Source organism: Hevea brasiliensis, chromosome 13 (genome assembly GCF_030052815.1).
Source record: "Hevea brasiliensis isolate MT/VB/25A 57/8 chromosome 13, ASM3005281v1, whole genome shotgun sequence".
Lineage (NCBI taxonomy): Eukaryota > Viridiplantae > Streptophyta > Magnoliopsida > Malpighiales > Euphorbiaceae > Hevea > Hevea brasiliensis.
In genome coordinates, this window is record NC_079505.1 from 8,952,084 (window position 1) to 8,972,839 (window position 20,756).

Here is a 20,756-nt window from a genome sequence, read left to right on the forward strand (position 1 = left end):
ATAAATTTGAATGTGTTTCAAGTACAAAATTATAAAATGTTTAATAACCTATTAAATTTAAATATTTCTCTAATCCATACACTTTTAAGGTAGAGGAAAACCAATCAGATTATCTTGATTGGCTTAATTGAAATAGCATTAATATACTCTTTCATAATAATTAAAGTTTTTAGTATTATTGCCACTTTTAAAAAAAATATATATATATATTAGTCAAATAGTATTAAACATTATTTTAAACTAATTTTAATATATTTTAATTATAATAATTTAAAATAATGACATATATTATTATTATTTTTTAAAATAATTTTTTACACAAATTTTATTGAAAATTATTGTTTTTCGAACTCTATTGAAATTTAATCAATGTATAAAAATTAAAATTTTTTTGACGGATATAAAAATTTAAATTAGATAGAATTCTGGACAGCTATATTTATATAAAGAAAACATTTACATAAACACTCCAGTTTTTGGATTTGCGGGTTGCAATGGAGAAAGAAGCAGCAGCGACGAATGAAAACACCTCTCTGTTCCCTTTGTTTGCGGCCTCCACCGGCACTCAGCAAATTTCCTCGACCACCGCCGCCACCACTACCACCGTTTCTCCCCCCGAGTGGCTTTGCAACACCAGCTTCACCACCAACCTCTCTGTCATTAACGATACGGTTTCCTCTCTCCAAAAGGACCACGCCCGAACAGAATCAGACCAAGAAGAAGATGATTCAAGTCCACAAAGGCCCCAACTAAAGCCGCCACCATCATCCGCTTCTTATGAGTTACTTGAAGAAGAAGATGAAGTATATTCTCATTCCGATTCTGATGTTGATAGTGGTAGTGAGAGAAAGACGAAGAAGAGAAAGGAAAAACCCTACAAGAAAAAGAAAAATAGGAGGAAGAGATCCAGAGGTGAGGATGCTGATGTTCATGTCGGTTCCAGAAAGTCGAATGTTAGGGCTTGGGCCGATTCCCATACTAAACCTGCTAAAGATTATTACTTTGATTCTCATGGAGATGCTGATAATTTGGTCTACGGCTCTCTTTACAGGTAACTTGTTTTCTCGCTTTGTGCTTGTCTATAATCAAGTTAAATAGCTTCGATACGATCACTCGAGTGGATTTGTTTTTTTCTTGAATTTCAATTAAATCCTAGGTTTCTCATTTCTGTTTTAGAATTTACAATCCTCTTATTTTGTTCCTTGAATACGATGCAGAATGGATGTTCCCCGCTATAAACCTTATAATCACACAAAACTATCTGCTATGGATTTTCATGGTCTGTACCGGTTCAATAGGAGGAGTACTATGTTCGATAGAGATGACGATATTGATGCATTGGACGTTAAACTAAAATCAAATGGTCGTTATTGGTCTGGAAAGTATGCAGCTCTGGAATTCCAAAAGAACTTAAAGCGCCTTCGGCTTGTTGCACCCAAGCAGCATGTGCTCGATGGTTCGGATGATTACATTCCTTTTTCAGATACCAAATTATCCCAGGAAGGTGTTGATCGTGGTTCAATCTCAAAAGCTTCACTTGTTGAAGAATCTTGGGAAGATGAAGTGCTACGCAAGAGCCGGGAGTTTAACCAGTTAACCAGGGAGAACCCTCATGATGAAAAAGTGTGGTTAGATTTTGCAGAGTTTCAAGACAGGGTCGCAAAAATGCAACCCCAGAAAGGTGCTCGCTTGCAGATGCTTGAGAAGAAGATTAGCATATTGGAAAAGGCTGTTGAGCTTAACCCGGATAATGAGGAACTGTTACTTTGCCTTCTGAAGGCTTACCAGAGCAGGGACAGCACTGATATGCTAATTGGCCGATGGGAAAAGGTACTTATGGGTCATTCAGGCAGTTCCAAGTTGTGGAAGGAGTATTTGCATGTTGTTCAAGGGGAATTCTCCAGATTTAAGGTTTCAGATATGAGAAAAATTTATGCACATGCAATCCAAGCTCTATCAACTGCATGCAGCAAGCAGTTTAGGCAGGTTCTAATTCAATTTACCTTGTAGTGTTGGTGACTGTGATCATCTTTATTTGATTTAAGGCAATAGCATCTTATTTCCACTTACATTTGCAAATTGTTTAAAATTCACAGTTTCTTTATTTTGACTTTTACCTAAATTTTTAAATATCATGGCATTGAACATCTTTAATATCAAAACTTGTACATTCGGGTGTCTTCTGGATTCTGTGACTCAATTAAAACGGGTTTAAAAATCCAACTATCAAATACATATGGTTTACCATCTTAAAAGAGGTTTAATATATTAGATAGTACTGAACAGAAGTTTGACAAAAGAACCATTAATCTGTGCCTTTTTGTCTTATTTTCATTTATCTGACATGGATATGGATTTAAATGTGTACATGTTATTTCAATAATATGCTTTAACTTCTTATTTATTTATTTATTGATTTTTTAATACAGGTTTATCAAAATGCAAAAGCTTCTTCTCTGGATCCTGCTATAGTTCAGCTAGAATTGGGTCTGGTTGATGTATTTCTTAGTCTTTGTAGGTTTGAATGGCAGGCTGGATACCAGGAGTTGGCCACTGCTTTATTTCAGGCTGAAATTGAATTTAGTTTGTTTTGTCCTTCATTACTACTAAGTGAACATAGTAAACTGAGATTGTTTGAGCACTTTTGGAATGGCAATGGCCCAAGGGTTGGAGAAGAAGGGGCTGTTGGTTGGTCCTCTTGGTTGGAGAAAGAGGAAGAAACTAGGCAAAAGACACTGAAAGAGGAGGAGACTTTGCATGACGATGAGAGAGGTGGTTGGACTGGCTGGTCTGAACCACTGCCGAAATTCACCAAAACTGATAAAAGCCCAGCAAATGCAACTGATGATAATGTGGCCTCTGAGGAATTGCAAGATGAATTTGAGAACGAAGAAATAAAGCAGGAAGATGACACTGAGGCATTGCTAAAACAACTTGGCATTGATGTGGACACTGGGCCTAACAGTGATATTAAAGACACTTCAACCTGGATTAGATGGTCTGAAGAAGAGTCCTTGCGAGATTGTAAACAATGGATGCCTGTTCACGGAGAATCTGGTGTTTTCTCTTTCTCTGTGTTTGTGTTTGTTTGTGATGTGTGTTTTTGTGTTTCTAGCAAAATCTTACTCTTTTAAGGTGTGATTGTAGTTAAAAATTGTGAATGTGCTAACAAAAATTGTAGTTTATGCGATTTTGCTATTTTTGATATCTTGTCACTCATGTAGCTAACAAAAATTGTCTAAACAGATGGGATATCTCAGAGTGTTGGGACACCAGATAGAGAAGACGATGAACAATTTTTGAGAGTCATATTATTTGAAGATGTCAGTGAATACCTGTTTTCATTAAGATCAGAAGAGGCCCGCTTATCTCTAATATGTCAGTTTATTGAATTCTTTGGTGGCGACGTGTCCAAGTGGTAAGCTTTTCTGAAAACTTCTCTAGCCAGATCATCTGTTTGTGCTAAAGCTATCTATTTTTATTTCTTTTTCTAAGCAAAAGCGGCTGACTTCAATTATATGGGATTACAAATTATGTGAAACAAATTGTCATTTTTCTGGTCTCTTACGTTTTATGATTTTGAAGTTTATTGGTTTGGATCTGACATGATTCGATTAGCTTGTGGGACTAATTATTCAATTTTAATTTTGGATTGATTTGAAAGAGACAAACTTATTAATTGTGTCTTTTAGTTATTCTTGCTAATAAAATCTAGTTTGATACCTAAGGAAACAGCACTTGTGTCAGTATCAAACTGGACTTATTAGCAAGAATAGCTAGATGCCATAGTTGTTAAAAGCAGAAGCCTCTACCAGGTAAAGGCAGGCGACCTGTAGAATACAGTGAAAATGAAATGGTAAAATAAACGTGAGTATTCATTTTTTATTGGATTTGAGATTAGCATAAGCTAAGAATAGTACTGTATGCTTAATAAAAGATATATTGATGCCATGAGTTGACTGTTTTAAATTTTAAGAATCAAGAAGATCAGGAGATATACTAAAAATGACCTTGTGAGAGGAATTGAGATTAATGTAATCATTTAATAATTAAAAACAATTAAAATGAAATAAAATTTTAAAGTTAGGTATTGCAAAAAAAAAAGATAAAAATTGAAAGGGTTCAACTAATTGAAATAAGGAAAAAAAAAATAATAAAAACACATAATAAAAATTTTACAATATTGTTGTTGGACTGGTAACTCAAAATTGAGTTTTAATATATATATGTGTGTGTGTGTGTGTGTGTGTTACATATTATAGAAAAGGAGAAGGAATGTTAATAAGTAGTAGTGTTAGTTTTGGGTGGTTGGGTATTTGGAGAGGAAAGTAGTGTAACTTCTTTTGGAGGGAAATACCTAAAATAGTTCAAGTCTGTTAGAGTAAGTTTTAGATATCTAATCTGTTAGAGAGCAGTTACTACCATGTGTATAAAGGGTGGGTTCATACCTGTATGGATTCATTCAAGATTCAATTCAATAATATACTCTCTTCTCTTCTTTGAATCTCTATTCTCTTCTCATCCCATTTCTCTATTCTTTTCTCATCTCATCTCATCTCACTTCTCTGTTCTGAGATCTAATCTCTGTTCCAGAGATTGTATCAGATCTGATGCATAACAGTGTGTATGAAATTAATTCTATAATACTATAATTTGCACTATTTTTTAATGAAAATAGTATAAATTATTTTTAGTTTATTGTCAATTAAAAAAATTATATTTTATAAATTCATTTTTTTGACGTATTAATTTATGAAAAAAATTAAAAATGCCTTGTACATTCAATTTATAATTCAATTGTTAAAATTACATATTATTCTGAATTTTTTTTTATAAAGTTCTTTTAAAAAAAATTAATATAAAATTTCCTAAAATTTCATTAGAAAGCTCATGATGAATGGTTAAGGGGGAAAAAAGTTATTTGTTAAATTTTTTATGCCAGATAACCTACACTGACACTGGGACTGGATGTCATTTTTCAAAGAATTTTGGATTTAAAAAAAGAAAGAAAGAAAGAAGTGGCTTTTTGCTTTTGACACTTGACATAGACTTTAGTTGTAGAATTTGAACATCATGTCTCATTGAAGTGCATGTGGGACTGTGATTCTCAAAGGAGCAGAATACAGCACGGATATGGGTCTACCAGATTGCTATACCACTCACTGCACACATTAGGAATATGCAAAGAAGTGAAAGAAGGGCAAGTTAGTATTTTTACTATTCTTAGGAATAGGAAAAGTACGCTCTGTTTTAGTAATATATAATAATGAATTAAGAATTTATATAGATTTAAAAATTTTAAGAATTGAAATTAATCCTTTTTATCCATATTATAAAATTTAATTAATAATTGGTGCATTGGGTCACTGTTAATGTTTTCTAATCCAATTAAAATTTTCACCCTCATAATGCACCTTGGCTAGTATGGGATGCATGGTGAAGGCATACTTGTTGAGTAATAGAAGGAATAGTAATTAGATGGATTGATGTTTTTATTGAGCTTAGAAGAGTTTGGGCTTGGCATGCTTATATTTAATTGGAGTTGAGCATGTCTCGTTTATCAAGTTTGTGAGCTCGCCTCTCATTTAGCTCATTTACCAAGCTTCCGAGCTTAATTAGCCAAATTACTCAAAAAATGTTTTATTAGTTATTATCTTAAATGCATTTAATGATATGCCCAATAAATCATAATGATTAAATTAATAATTATAATGACACCAACTCAACTCAACTCAACTCAACTCAACTAAGCCTTTATCCCAAAAATTTGGGGTCGGCTATATGGATTCGCTTTTTCCACTCTGAACGATTTTGGGTTAAATCCTCAGAAATGTGTAATGCTTCTAAGTCATGCTGTACTACTCTCCTCCAAGTCAATTTAGGTCTACCCCTTTTTTTCTTTCTATCCTCTAGCCTAATGTGCTCTACTTGTCTAACTGGAGCCTCCGTATGTCTACGCTTCACATGACCAAACCACCTCAATCTCCCTTCTCTCAACTTATCTTCAATTGGCACCACTCCTACCTTTTCTCTAATACTTTCATTACGGACTTTATCTAGTCTAGTATGGCCACTCATCCACCTTAACATTCTCATCTCTGCAACTTTTATCTTAGATGCATACGACTCTTTCAGTGCCCAACACTCACTACCATATAGCATAGCCGGTCGTATGGTCAGATGCGGTAAAATTTTCCCTTTAATTTATTGGGAATCTTACGATCACATAAAACTCCCGTGGCACGTCTCCACTTCAACCATCCGCTTTAATCCTATGACTAACATCCTCCTCACATCCCCATCTACTTGAAGGATGAGCCTAGATATTTAAAGTGATTACTTTGGGACAGTGCCACTCCATTGAAACTAACTCAGTCCCTATCACCCCCTTGGCCTTCACTTAACTTGCAATGAATGTATTCTGTCTTCGTTCTACTTAACTTAAAACCCTTTGACTCTAGAGTACTTCTCCAAAGTTCTAGCTTCCTATTGACTCCTTCTCGTGTCTCATCTATCAGAACAATATCATCCGCAAACATCATGCACCAAGGAATACTCTCTTGTATATGTTTCAGTTCATCTAAAACTAATGTAAAAGGTAAGGGCTTATGGTGATCCTTGGTGTAATCCAATTGAGATCGGAAAATCTCTTGTGTCCCCTCCCACTGTGCGCACAATAGTAGTTGCTCCTTCATACCTATCTTTCAATACTTGTATATACCTAATAGATACCCTCTTTTGTTCTAACGCATTCCATAAGACTTCTCTTGGAACACTATCATAAGCCTTCTCCAAATCAATAAAAACCATGTGTAGATCTTTCTTCCCATCTCTATATTTCTCCATCAAGCTTCTAATGAGAAAGATCGCTTCCATAGTTGAACGACCAGGCATGAAACCAAATTGATTGAGAGAGATAGAAGTATCATGACGTAGTCGATGCTCCACAACTCTCTCCCACAACTTCATAGTATGGCTCATGAGTTTAATTCCCCTATAGTTTGAGCAACTCTGTATGTCTCCCTTATTTTTAAAAATAGGTACTAAAATACTCTTCCTCCATTCATCAGGCATTTTCTTTGAGTTTAGAATCTTATTAAATAATTTAGTTAACCATGCCACTCCCATATCTCCCAAATACTTCCACACTTCAATTGGTATTTCATCGGGTCCACAGGCTTTACCTACTTTCATTCTCTTAAGTGCTTCCTTTACTTCTAAAGATCTAATCCTTCTAGTATAATTTACATTCTTTTCTATTGTTCTATAATCTATATTCACGCTATTTCCATTTTGACTATTATTAAAGAGATCATTAAAATAATTTCTCCATCTTTCTTTAATGTCCTCATCTTTCACCAACACTTTTCCTTCTTTATCCTTAATGCACCTAACTTGATTGAGATCTTGACATTTCCTTTCTCTACTCCTTGCTAATCTATAAATATCTTTCTCCCCTTCTTTAGTTCCAAGTTTCTCATATAACTTTTCAAAGGCCTGTGCTCTTGCTTGGCTAACTGCCTTTTTTGCCTCTTTCTTTGCTATCTTGTACTGTTCATATGCCTCATTATTATCACATTTAGGTAATTTCTTATACCATTCCCTTTTTCTCTTCACTGCCTTTTGTACTTCCTCATTCCACCGCCATCTCTCTTTTGAGGGTGATCTTGACACCATTAGTTAATTATAATGGCTGTAAATTGTATATTATATAGTTACATTATTTTGTAAGTTAATTATCCTATAATTGTTTAGTGCTTGAATTTTGAATTTTTTTCTTTTCAATTCTATCACTAAATTGATTTGAAGTCAAATTTCGTTGTTGACAACCATAAAGTTAGTGGGAGATATCGCTAAGCTCATCACAACTACAACTTTTATTTGAGACCAAAGGTGGCAATTATGGTGATTGGACAAAGGAGATCAATTCGAGAAGAGACCAAAACTTAAAACGGTAGATTGCCTAAAAGGTTGCTTTGTTGACTGTGTGGCCACAACGCATGAACTATTGTCAATAATATGCATCTAGTAGCATAAACAATTGATGTAGATAATCGTACTAGTAATTTAACTGGAGTAGCTCTTGGTGATAAAATTGAAAAAAAAATGTTAAAAACTTAAAAGACCTAATTGCAAAAATTAGAACTTTGGAATAGAATTGAAAAACTTGCCTATGTTCGATATTTTTTTTTTTTTTGAAACTATCCTTGTTGGTCTAGTTATTAAAGGTGCGCCTCAAGTTCAAGGCTCACCAGATTTCAATCCTAGCGCCTCCACAGAAGAAAGGCGGGTGACATTCACTAGGCCCTCGCCTTATACGCCTAAGTATGCACCTTGTTCCAAGCATAAGGCTCTAGAAAGGCGCACCTTCTTTATTTTTACCTTTGGCGAGCACTTCTATTGTCAAAAAATATTACCACTCAACTTGAAATTTGTCAATATACCAAAATCCAATATTGACGCACTAGGAAGTTTTTGAAATTAGTATCGCCAGTGATAACTAGTTGTCAAAATCTCATCAAATCACCACACCTAAGATCACAAACCTCTCACATTTCTATTTTCAATACTATCACTCTCTTATTATCTTTTCCAAAAACAAAAATGTTACATCTACACTTATTTCAAGATCTATGCCAAAAGAAAAAGGAAACAATATCAACTAACGTGAGAACTAAATAATACTCTTTTAGTTCTTAAAGATAAGGAAGATGATGATGATATTGATTTTGAAGATGAGTATTAAGAGGATGAAGGTGTAGAAGAAGATTATGATGCTAATCTTGATGAAGATTGAAGAGTAGTTATTCTATAATTGCTTGACTTTAGTTTTGAGACATTAAAAGATTATTCAAGTTTTAATATATTAGTATTTGAATATTTATTAGTTAATGTTATTCTTACTTTTATGTTATTTGAAGTTTGATGGAATATTCAAATTTATTTGACTTTTATTTATTATTATTATTATTATTATTATTATTATTATTATTATTATTATTTTGGCCTCATCTCGCTCTGCGCCTTGCGTGTAGGCTCTAGGACCCCTTGGTACCTTAGTACGCCTTGAGCCTTTAATAACTATGCTTTTCAGTTATTTTATTAAAAACTCAACTCAACTCAACTTAACTAAATTTTTATCCCCAAAATTTATTTGGTGTTGACTATATGGATTATCTTTTTCCACCCTAAACGATTTTGGGTTAAATCCTAGGAAATGTGTAATGCTTCTAGGTCATATTGTACTACTCTCCTCCAAGTCAATTTGAGTCTACCCCTTCTTTTCTTTCTATCCTCTAGCCTAATGTGCTCTATTTGTCTAACTGGAGTCTCTATATGTCTACCCTTCACATGACCAAATCACTTCAATTTTCTTTCTCTCAACTTATTCTCAATTGGCACCACTCTTACATTTTCTCTAATACTTTCATTACGGACTTTATCTAGTCTAGTATGGCCACTCATCTACCTTAACATTCTCATCGTCGCAACTCTTATCGTAGACACATATGGTTCATTCATTGCCCAACACTCATTACCATATAACATGGCCAGTCGCATCGCTGTACAGTAAAATTTTCCTTTCAACTTATTGGCAATCTTGCGATCACATAAAACTCCTGTGGCATGTCTCCATTTTAACTATCCGGCTTTAATCCTATAACTAACATCTTCCTCACATCCTCCATCTACTTGAAGGATTGAGCTGAGATATTTAAAGTGATTACTTTGAGGCAATATCACTCCATCCAAACTAACTTCTTCCTTATCACCAATTCGGCCTTTACTGAACTTGCAATGCATATATTCTGTCTTCGTTCTACTTAACTTAAAGCCATTTGAATCTAGAGTACTTCTTCAAAGCTCTAGCTTTCTATTGACTTCTTCTTTCCTCTTATCTATCAGAACTATATTATCCGCAAACATCATGTACCAAGGGATACTCTTTTGTATATGTTTCGTCAATTCATTTAGAACTAATGTAAAATGGTAAGGGCTCACAGCTGAATCTTGGTATAATCCAACTGAGATAGGAAAATCTCGTATACCTTCCCACTGTGTGCATAATAGTAGTTGCTTCTTCATACATATTTTTCAATACTTGTATGTACCTAATAGATATCCTCTTTTGTTCTAACACTCTCCATAAGACATCTCTTAGAATACTATCATAAGCCTTTTCCAAATCGATAAAAATCATATGTAGATTTTTCTTCACATCTCTATATTTCTCCATTAAGCTTCTAATGAGAAAGATTGCTTCCATAATTGAACGACGGGGCATGAAGCCAAATTGATTGGGAGAGATAGAAGTGTCATGACATAGTCGATATTCCACAACTCTCTCCTACAACTTCATAGTATGACTCATGAGTTTAATTTTCATATACTTTGAGCAACTCTGTATGTCTTCCTTGTTTTTAAAAATACATACTAAAATACTCCTCCTCTATTCATCAGGCAATTTTTTTTAGTTTAGAATCTTACTAAATAATTTAGTTAACTATGCTACTCCCACATCTTCCAAATACTTCCACACTTCAATTGGTATTCCATCGGGTCCATAGGCTTTACCCACTTTCATTCTCGTAAGTACTTCCTTTACTTCTGAAGATCTAATCCTTCTAGTGTAATTCACATTCTTTTCTATTGTTCTATAGTCTATATTTACGTTATAACCACTTTGACTATTATTAAAGAGATCATCAAAATAAATTTTCTATCTTTCTTTAATGTCCTCATCTTTTACCAACACTTTTCCTTTTGTTCTTAATGCACCTAACTTGATTGAGATTTTGACATTTTTTTTCTCTTTTCCTTGCTAATCTATAAATATCTTCTCCCCTTCTTAGTTTTAAGTTTCTCATATAACTTTTCAAAGGCTTGCGCTCTTGCTTGATTAACCGCCTTTTTTGTCTCTTTTTTTGCTATTTTGTACTGTTCATAAGCCTCATTATTATCACACTTACATAATTTCTTATACTATTCCATTTTTCTCTTCACTGCCTTTTGTACTTCCTCATTCCACTATCATCTCTCTTTTGAGGGTGGTCCATGTCCTCTAGATTCTCTAAGTACTTTTCTAGCTACTTCTCTATTATTTGATGCCATCTGTATCCACATAACATTGGCCTTCACATCCAGTTTTCATATTTTGGACTCGAGAAGCTCATTTTTGAACTTCACTTGCTTTACTCCTTTGAACTCTCACCATTTTGTTTGAGCTACAATATTTTTTCTAACCTTACTTGAATTGTTCCTAAACTTGACATCCAAGACCACTAACAGATGTTGACTTGTTAAAGCCTCTCCGGAATAACCTTGCAATCCTTGCATAGACCTTTATTTGTCTTTCTGGTTAAGGGGAAGTTAATTTAGCTTCTATGTTGTCTACTTTTGAAAGTCACTAAATGTTACTCCCTTTTTATAAAGTAGTTATTTGTTAGTATTAGGTCGTACATCATGGCAAAGTCCGGGATGCTTTTCCCCTCCTCATTTTGGCTACCAAAACTAAAACCTCCATGAATATTCTCATAACCTTGCCTGTCACGTCTTACATGTTCATTCAAATCTCCACCGATAAGAACATTTTCTTTATTCGGTACGCTTTGAATTAGATCATCCATATCTTCCCAAAACCTTTGTTTACTCTCACTATCTAGTCCTATTTGTGGTGCATAAGCATTAACTACATTTGTTGTTTCTCCTTCTAGTACTAACTTTACTAGTATAATTCTATCTCCTACTCTTTTCACAGCTATTACGGCATCTTTCAATCTTTTCAGTTATTTTATCAATCATGTAATTTTTTTCTCTGTTCAAATATTGTTCTCACCATCTGTAATTTTTTACATATTATATTTATATAGATTATAGATATGGATATACTCTTAAGAACTAAGGTGTTTCCTTTTCTTTTTCATTTTTTAGATGAACTAAGTGTTCTAGTCCTTAAAGAAGCTTCTGGCTAACCTGTGAGAGCTACTTACTAACCAGTTTGTGCATAGAACTCCAAAATGGCTCAAATGTCTATTAAACTGGATATAAATTGTCAAGCCTGATAAAAGCAACCTAACCAAGGTTCCCACCTTTGCTTTACTAAATAAACTGATGGTCCGCATACATTTTTTTTTTTTATTCCGGACGTTTTGCTCCACTATGAATCTAATTACCACATATATGTTGTATTGATATATGTTATCTGTTGCTTCTTGTTTGGTTATTGGTAGATGTATGATCTAAGGGCATTATGATTTGCTTTATACATATGCAGTTACTTGCTGGCAATTTTTGCTTAATGTTATCTTAACTGTTGTGATTAACATGCTCTTTGTGTATTATTTTAGTATATGTTATCTATTAAATAAATTAATCCTTTTTCGTTTGTTTTCCTTTTAGGATTTGCACAAACAGTTCAAGTTGTACTGAGAAAATCCTTAGCATGGAAGTGTTGCCAAATTCAATAGTTCGGAATCTGAGTTTAACTGGTAATGGTTTGGTCTTCCTTTTGGGCAACACTAGTGACCATTCCAAGCAGACTGATGTTATGAAGTTTCTTCGCAATGCTATCTTGCTTTGCTTCACTGCTTTTCCTCGGAACCACATATTGGAAGAAGCTGCTCTTGTTGCTGAAGAGTTATCTGTTACGAGAATGGATTCTTCTACTCCATGTCGAGCTCTGGCAAAGTATCTCTTAAAAAGTGATAGACAGGTAGTACTCTTTGTATTTTACTTGTAATGGCACAAGATTCGTATTCTATTCTTATGGTTTGTGCAATGTGTTTCTTTTATATAAAATTTTGCAATGTGTTTTAATTTTCTGACGCTAACAGGGAGTCAAAGAAGCAGCAAATTTCTAAATTATGTTTTCAGTTTTTCATTGAAATTGCATATGTTGAAACTACACCGTTAACAATAATGGAGTGTCATGTTTTAAGGATGTAAACATATTGTTGATAAGTACTTCATATCACGTGATAGTATGAATGTAATTTAAATTCAAGTTTTAAAAAAATTTATTCTCGATTTTTATATCACATATTCTATTTTAACACCAAGAAATGAAGTGGTTTCTAGAGAAGTCTTTTGTTAAATTCATTTGTAAAGAGTCGAGCCTTTCATTGCCAAAAAATTTCTGTCATACCTAAATTTAGAATTTTTTTTTTTCCCATTGCTACAATTAGGGCTCTAATTGGATCTGGAATGGAAAAAAGGTACTGAATGAGAAAAAGTGGGATGATCCTGAATTCTTGCATTTGTACAATAATTCAATATGGCATTAACATGAATTAGTTTTGTTTTATCACATTATGAGTTTAATGTTTTGTAAGAAAATGTGAGACTCGTAAATTAGTTTAATGACTTTTTCGTCAAATTAAGCATTTGAGTAAAAAAAAAAAAAATCTTATAATTAGATTTCAAGACTAATAATCTTTGTATGGATAATGAGAAACATTATTTTAAGGTGTAATGATAAAAGAATTCCAATGATTACATGCCTTTTCAAACCCAATGGGATGGTAAGGTGTTGATAGTCTTTGGCTTTTTCTATTACTGGGTGATCATGTAAATCCTAGTTGTATTAGGAACCCTGAATGTATAAGGATCAGGTCAATATAAACTAGGCTGTATTATTCTCATTCTCAAATCTCAATAGTGAAAAAGCAAGCTATGTAGGCACACTTGCTGAACTATGTAAAATTCTTGTGTTCGTTTTTCTCTCTTTATTCCTTATCTGCGCATGTGTGTGTTCAATGGTGTTTTCCGTGAACACTTGTAATATTCTCCTTAATACCAAAAAACTACAAGTGGCTCTTTGTGGATGTAAACACATTTTGTGTATTTTATTTATTTATTTATTTATTTTTTACTTTCTGTGATCATTTAATTTTTCAGCGCTTTCATGATAGAAAAAAACAATTGTATTCATATAATTGTAACTATTTGATTATTTTCAAACACATTGCCAATCCACGTAAAATTATTGTTGTTTTTGTTGTTGTTGTTGTTATTATTATTATTATTATTATTTTAACTTTTTATGATCGTTATTCCGTGTGTTGCAAGAAATTTTTCAACACTTTCATGATAAAATTAAAACAATTATATTCACATAATTGTAACAAATCATCATTAATGGCCATTTACAAGAACTATTCAATCATTTTCACAAAAATTGAGTTCTCTTCACTACTGCCATACAAAATGTGAATTTTTGTCTGTGTTTGCTAAGCAATATTAATATTAGGATGCATATAATATGTGTTCTGTATAAAATATACTAATCAAAGTGCAAATAGATATAACTAAACATTTTATCTTAAAAACCTAACTAACATATTGAATGGGCTGCAAATAATATTCTTAAATGGACATATGAAAATGTTCTAATCAATTAAGCCCAATATTCAAATAGGTCATTATTAAAAAAATAGAAGTGCTTTTGTTGTTTTGATTTTCTAGTAATAGAGAAGAATTAATGCAAGTATAACATTCTTCATATTATTAGCAACTATCATGGAAAAAGTATGGAACATTTGGACTTATGTTTGTCCATTAGTCAGATTTTAGGCAGCTGAATGCCTGTTAAGGACACATGCTGTGATCAATGTTAACTTTCTCTAAAAAGAATATGTGATTTCTGAGTTCTATGTTAGGAAACTATTGGATGTTCTTGGATTTTCATAAGGACCAAGAAAGAGAAGGAGCTTCTAACGTTGATCTAATTTGTGCTTTTTATAGGATTTGTTGCTATGTGGAGTTTATGCACAACGAGAAGCTGCTTCTGGTAATATTGACCATGCAAGAAGAGTTTTTGATATGGCATTGTCATCAATTGATGGGCTTCCATTGGTAAATCTCTATATTTTATTGAGATATGTTCTCCATTTAATCAAATTAAGTGCCAAAAGTTGGTGACACTAGTAAGTGTGCATTTCTGCTCATGTATGTTCTCTTATTTTGCTTCAATTCTTGTGAATCATCTTTCATGTATATCATTATTCTTTATTTTCATTTTATTTTGGTCCCATAATGAATTATTCACTAAATTAACAGGACTTTACTTTGTAAAAATGTGTTTTTAAGGATGCAACATTTGATTTTCAATATGTTTTCTTAACAGAGCATATCTTTCTACTAAGAAGATCAATTGAAATTTATCGGGAGAGGAAGAAGGATCTCCATATGATATTCAATGATGTAGAGAAGACGTATGATAAAGTATAGAGACAAGTTCTTTGGTGGATGCTAGAGAAGATAGGAGTCCATCTCAAATATATAAATGTCATTAAAGACATATATGAGGGGTGGTCACAAGTGTAAGAACAGTGGGAGGGCATACAAATGAGTTTCCTGTAATGATGGGTTTACATCAGTGATCAGTGTTGAGTTCATACCCATTTACCTTAGTTATAGATGGGCTAACCAATCATATTCAAGATGATGTCTCATGATGCATGTTATTTGTAAATGGTGTTGTCTTAGTATATAAAACTAGTTAAGGAGTAAAGCAAAAGTTGGAGTTGTGAAGAATAACTCTTGAGAGTAAGGGTTATATACTAAGTAGAAGTAAGACAAAATACATGTATTATGAGTTAACCTCTTATAGAAAAAATTGAAGGGAGGTTTGATTAGATAGAGTTTTAGTGCCAAAATATAACCACTTCAAGTCTTTAGGTTTTATCAACAAGAATAATGGAGTAATAAATGAGGATGTAATACATATGGTCAAAACAAGATGGACAAAATGGATGAACGCAACGGGTGTTCCATGCAATTGAAGGATCCCTAACAAAATGAAAGGTAAGTTCTATAGAATTGTAGTCTAACCAGCTATGTTGTATGGGATGAATGTTAGGGATGAAAGGCAAAACATACCTATAAAATGAGTGGTAGAAATGTGGATATTAAGATGGATGTCCGGTAACATAATAATGGACAAAATTAGGATGACGTGCACGTAGCACACATTGAGAATAAAGTGAGGAGTTAGTGATAGTAGGAGTGAGAAAGCTAAGGGACATCTAAAATGACATGGAGGGAAATATTATCAAAAAATTTACAATTTTTAGATATTTACACAATTATTTTTAAATCCATATAGCCAATCCCAACTAGTTTGGGATTAAGGCTTAGTTGTTATTGTTGTATTTTGCTTGTATTTGATGAGGATGACTGATACTTGAATGTACAGAAATTTAAAATGAGAATTTGTTTAATTAAGTCTTTCCCTTGAGTTTTTGTTTTCATTTGTGTCTGTTGGTGTTTGTGGCATCAGGATATCATATTAAATTTGATTTGTTAGTGCTTGCAGTATCAGGATATTTGCTGGACTTTTACAGGTTTCTGTGAATTTGGGCAGCATTATCATTTGTTGCATTTGCTGGTCTTTTATAAGTGTCTCTGAATTTGGGTAGCGGTTCTGACCAGCGGTCCAACCACCTCTCTCATTGTCATGCGAAGTCTCCTCTTTCAGAGTCCTTTGCCTAGTTTGTTCCTCTTTCTCCAACCAAGATGACCAACTGATAGCCCCTTCTTCTCCAACCCTTGGGTCATTGCCATTCCAAAAGTGCTCAAAGAATCTCAGTTGACTATGTTCACTTAGTAGTAGTGAAGGACAAAACAAACTAAATTCAATTTCAGCCTGAAATAAAGCAGTGGCCAACTCCTGGTATCCAGCCTCCCATTCAAACCTACAAAGACTAAGAAATACATCAACCAGACCAAGTTCTAGCTGAACTACAGCAGCATCTAGAAAAATTTAAAATGAGAATTTGTTTAATCAAGTCTTTCCCTTGAGTTTTTGTTTTGATTTGTCTGTTGGTGTTTGTGGCATCAGTATATCATATTAAATTTGATTTTTCAGTGCTTGCGGTATCAGCATATCATATTAACTTATTTTGTTTTATCCTGCAGCATTTACAATCTAATGCTCCCCTTTTATATTTCTGGTATGCTGAGGCAGAACTTGCCAACAGTTATGGGAATACTCAAGAATCGTCACCTAGAGCATTGCACATTCTATCCTGCTTAGGAACTGGACCAAAGTATTATCCATTTGAGCACAAACCATCAGGCCTGCAATTGCTGAGAGCACACCAAGGGTTTAAAGAAAAAATGAGAACAGTTCAATCAGCATGGGTACGTGGTGTTGTAGATGATCAGTCTATTGCTCTAATTTGTTCAGCAGCTTTATTTGAAGAGTTGACAACTGGGTGGGCTGCAGGCATTGGAGTTGTAGATGAAGCATTGACTATGGTGCTTCCAGGTTCATAAGCCTTTACATGATTTTCCTTTGCTTCCTCTTTTTTTTCTAATACATTTTATTTTGGGGGTGCAAAGGTGTTTCATTGACAAGCTAATCCTTTTAGATTGAATTAATGAAATAATTATGGCTCTTGTAGTATCAGAGTCAGCATTCATCTTTGTAATTCTAGAGAAATGTTTCATTTATTACTATTTGTGTGGTCCGTGAGAAGTACAAACTGAAACGTAAAACAGGGACACAAATATGGAGATTCATGATGGTTGCATGACAGTGGGAAGAGATTTTGTTTGTCTATTTCAATTGCATATCTTTTTAGTTCACATTTTAGTTTAATTATCTTGGTGAAGGCAGTGATTGTGGTTCTCTTAGCTTTGTTTAGATATAAGAAAGAGATATTTTGGGGTCTTCCTTGTCTCATTTTTTTGTTCATCTGTGCAATTCAGAATTGATGAAGCATTTATTATTGCTATGAATGTTTTTCTTTGTCAACTGACCATTCATGTATGAACTGGTTAGGCAAAAAAACGTAGAAGGGAAGTTCTTATTCAGTGGACAGGGCACAAGGGTCAAGGCGTTTTACAATGTTAATTGATTCATTTTTAGTTGTTCTTGTGACATACAATGTTTCTAATCTGCAGAAAGGAGGCGGCACAGTTACCAACTTGAATTTTTGTTAAATTATTATATGAGGATGCTTTTAAGACATCATAAGCAATCAAGCTCATCGAAACTCTGGGAGTCCATCTCTCAGGGGCTGCAAGTATATCCTTGCAGTCCTGAACTCTTCAGGGCCTTAGTGGAGATCAGCCATCGTTATGCAACACCCAATAAATTGCGGTGGATGTTTGATGATTACTGTTACAAGTAAGATGATCATTTGTCTCTTTTTACAGTAATTAGTATCAGCATGTATGATTGTTTTTTAAATTTGTATGTGCATGTGCTGATTAATTTGGATGATTATGCTTTTGATGTTCTCAGGAAACCTTCTGTTATTGTTTGGATTTTTGCATTGTCTTTTGAGATGAGCAGAGGAGGCTCCCATCACAGAATCCATGGGTTATTTGAAAGAGCATTGGCAAATGAGAGCTTGCGTAAATCGGTCATACTTTGGCGTACTTACATTGCTTATGAAATTGACATAGCATGCAATCCTTCTGCTGCTAGGCGAATTTTCTTCCGAGCTATTCATGCCTGTCCATGGTAAGAGATTGATGATGACATGATGTTATGGATGTAGACTTTTTTTTGTTTTTCAAAACTTCTTTTTAATTAGTCGAAGAAGGCAGCCAATGCTGCTATATTTCTTGTTTACTTTTTCATCTGTTCAAATTTTAAATGGTAATTTACTAAAAGAGTGACCTGAATTTGCTAATGCGATAATGCACCGAATCCTGGATAACTAAGGTTCCATTTGGTTAGCTTGTTTCTTACTTCCTAAAATGTTATCCATATGAAATTTTATTTTGCTTGAAATAAAAAAAAAATGTAATACTTAAAATAAATAAGTATACTTGATAAATATATGAATTTTGCTTTGCATGAGAATAAAGTAATTACAATAAGGAATTAAAATTTGTTTTTCATGAGATGTAACTTTTTTTGCCTTTGAAATACTGTTTTCTTTGTCCAGCCAGGCATTGCATTTTACTTTTCGCATTCAAAATAGCAAAATGCGAAGTAAATTAGCCAAATTTTAAGGCAGTAAAATTTTTTCATTTGAAATTGTACTTTATTTCTTCTGATATTTGCCATTTAGAAATGAATTTCTAACAAAGCCTTGCATGAGGTATGAGGTTCAGGTGGAAAAGACGTGATAATTATAGTAGTTTATATTGTAATTAAGAATTTAATCAAGATAATTTCTAAAATTCTTTCTCTTGGTGGTCTACAATCTACATCATAATAACTAATATAACATACTAAAAATAATTAAAATTTTGAAGTAACTCAATAAAAATTATTAGATATATGCATTTATATATCTGGAATGCTGAAATAGGCTGGTATTGAAATATCTTTTATTAGTATATTCAGATTAGGCAGTGAAACAATATTGGGTCAGCTACAAGAAAACCCCTATTATGGAGTTGATTATGTATACCCTATTGTTTAGAACTATTAGTTTCTGACTAGTAAGTTGGTAGGTTTAATGGCTCAATCATGTCAAGAATGCATCACTCTTTTTGGGGGTTGAATAAGTAAAACTGCTGGAATTTTTATAACTTATTCATTCTTGATTCTTTTCAATTGAAATGTTGCATTGATTTGTTTTCACTGCTAGTGGACCCTAATTCTAATTGGACTCTAGATAAGATGTTTCTAAAACATGTAAGAATTCGTACTTTTCTCAAAGAAGAAATTTTCTAAGTAGAATAAGCAAAATTTAAAAAAGAAAAAAAGAATACCCTAAAGAAAATTATTAAAAGCCAATAATTAGATGAGGAGGAAAGCTAAATCTTTTTTACTTATCTGTATCACAATCACTGACCTGTCTGCAACTGAATGGCTTGGATTGAACTTTATGTTTTGTCTCAGTGATTACTGATTTCAAACTGAGAATTGGTTGGGTGTGTACTGGGTGCTTAAGGACTTCCACATTCTATCTTGAGTCACTTGTTAATTTAATCAACTGGCTTGACCTCATTTTCTTCAAAAATTTCAGGTCCAAAAAACTGTGGCTTGATGGTTTTTTAAAATTGAATTCCGTCCTATCTGCGAAGGAGCTGTCTGATCTCCAAGAAGTAATGCGGGATAAGGAATTGAATCTGAGGACAGATATTTATGAGATTCTCTTGCAAGATGAGCTTGTATCATGATAATTGCTGTTACATTTAACTGAATAGAATTTGATTATGCTTGTAAAGGCATCAATCAGAATTGTAGATATTGCCGTTGGAGATGTACAATTGGTGTGAAATGACTTCGTTTGGTGGAGGAGCTTCGTGCTAGTAATAAAGGTATTGCTATGCATAGCTTGTCAACTATGAAGGTAAAATTAGGAATGGTTGAATCCATATAGAAGTTTCATCCTGCTCCATCCTGCTAAAGCGCATGGTTCTTGGCTTCTCTGTTCTGTGAAGATTTTAGTTTTCTAGTGATATACATGTGTAAAGGAGATGTTTGTTGTGCTAACGTGTATTGGGGATGGTTACTTGGCTCATTCATAAGTTTTCCCGAAAGTCATACAACTGTTTATTATTAAAGTTTAGAATGGTTTATTTCAGTATAACATTTTACTATTTTGCATTTTGAGCCACTTCGAAATCTAGATTTGCATGTTGCAGGAAAAAAGATTTGCAAATGAGAAGCAAAGAAAAATTTGTATAGGCCATAAGTTACGTTATTTAATATCCTAAGTTAGCACTTCTGTAAATTGAAATAACCGAAGAATTATATTTATGTTGACCCAATAAAAAGGTTACTTTTGAGAGGCAGAAATTTCAAATGAAAAGATTATGGCATTCCAAGACATAACATAAGAAGA

The 20,756-nt window shown here is 33.4% G+C and overlaps 1 protein-coding gene across 1 annotated transcript; it reads left to right on the top strand.

The window, feature by feature from the left end:
* The first annotated feature begins 445 nt into the window (after window positions 1-445).
* On the top strand, window positions 446-20,521 carry LOC131171807 (uncharacterized). The gene is made up of 10 exons (XM_058131756.1): window positions 446-1,051; window positions 1,218-1,986; window positions 2,430-3,057; window positions 3,247-3,418; window positions 12,400-12,712; window positions 14,743-14,853; window positions 16,918-17,269; window positions 17,908-18,133; window positions 18,251-18,472; window positions 19,935-20,521. Exons 1-10 carry the CDS (start codon window positions 495-497, stop codon window positions 20,086-20,088), a joined length of 3,504 nt encoding a protein of 1,167 aa, XP_057987739.1. The 5' UTR covers window positions 446-494; the 3' UTR covers window positions 20,089-20,521.
* Window positions 20,522-20,756: the final 235 nt, after the last annotated feature.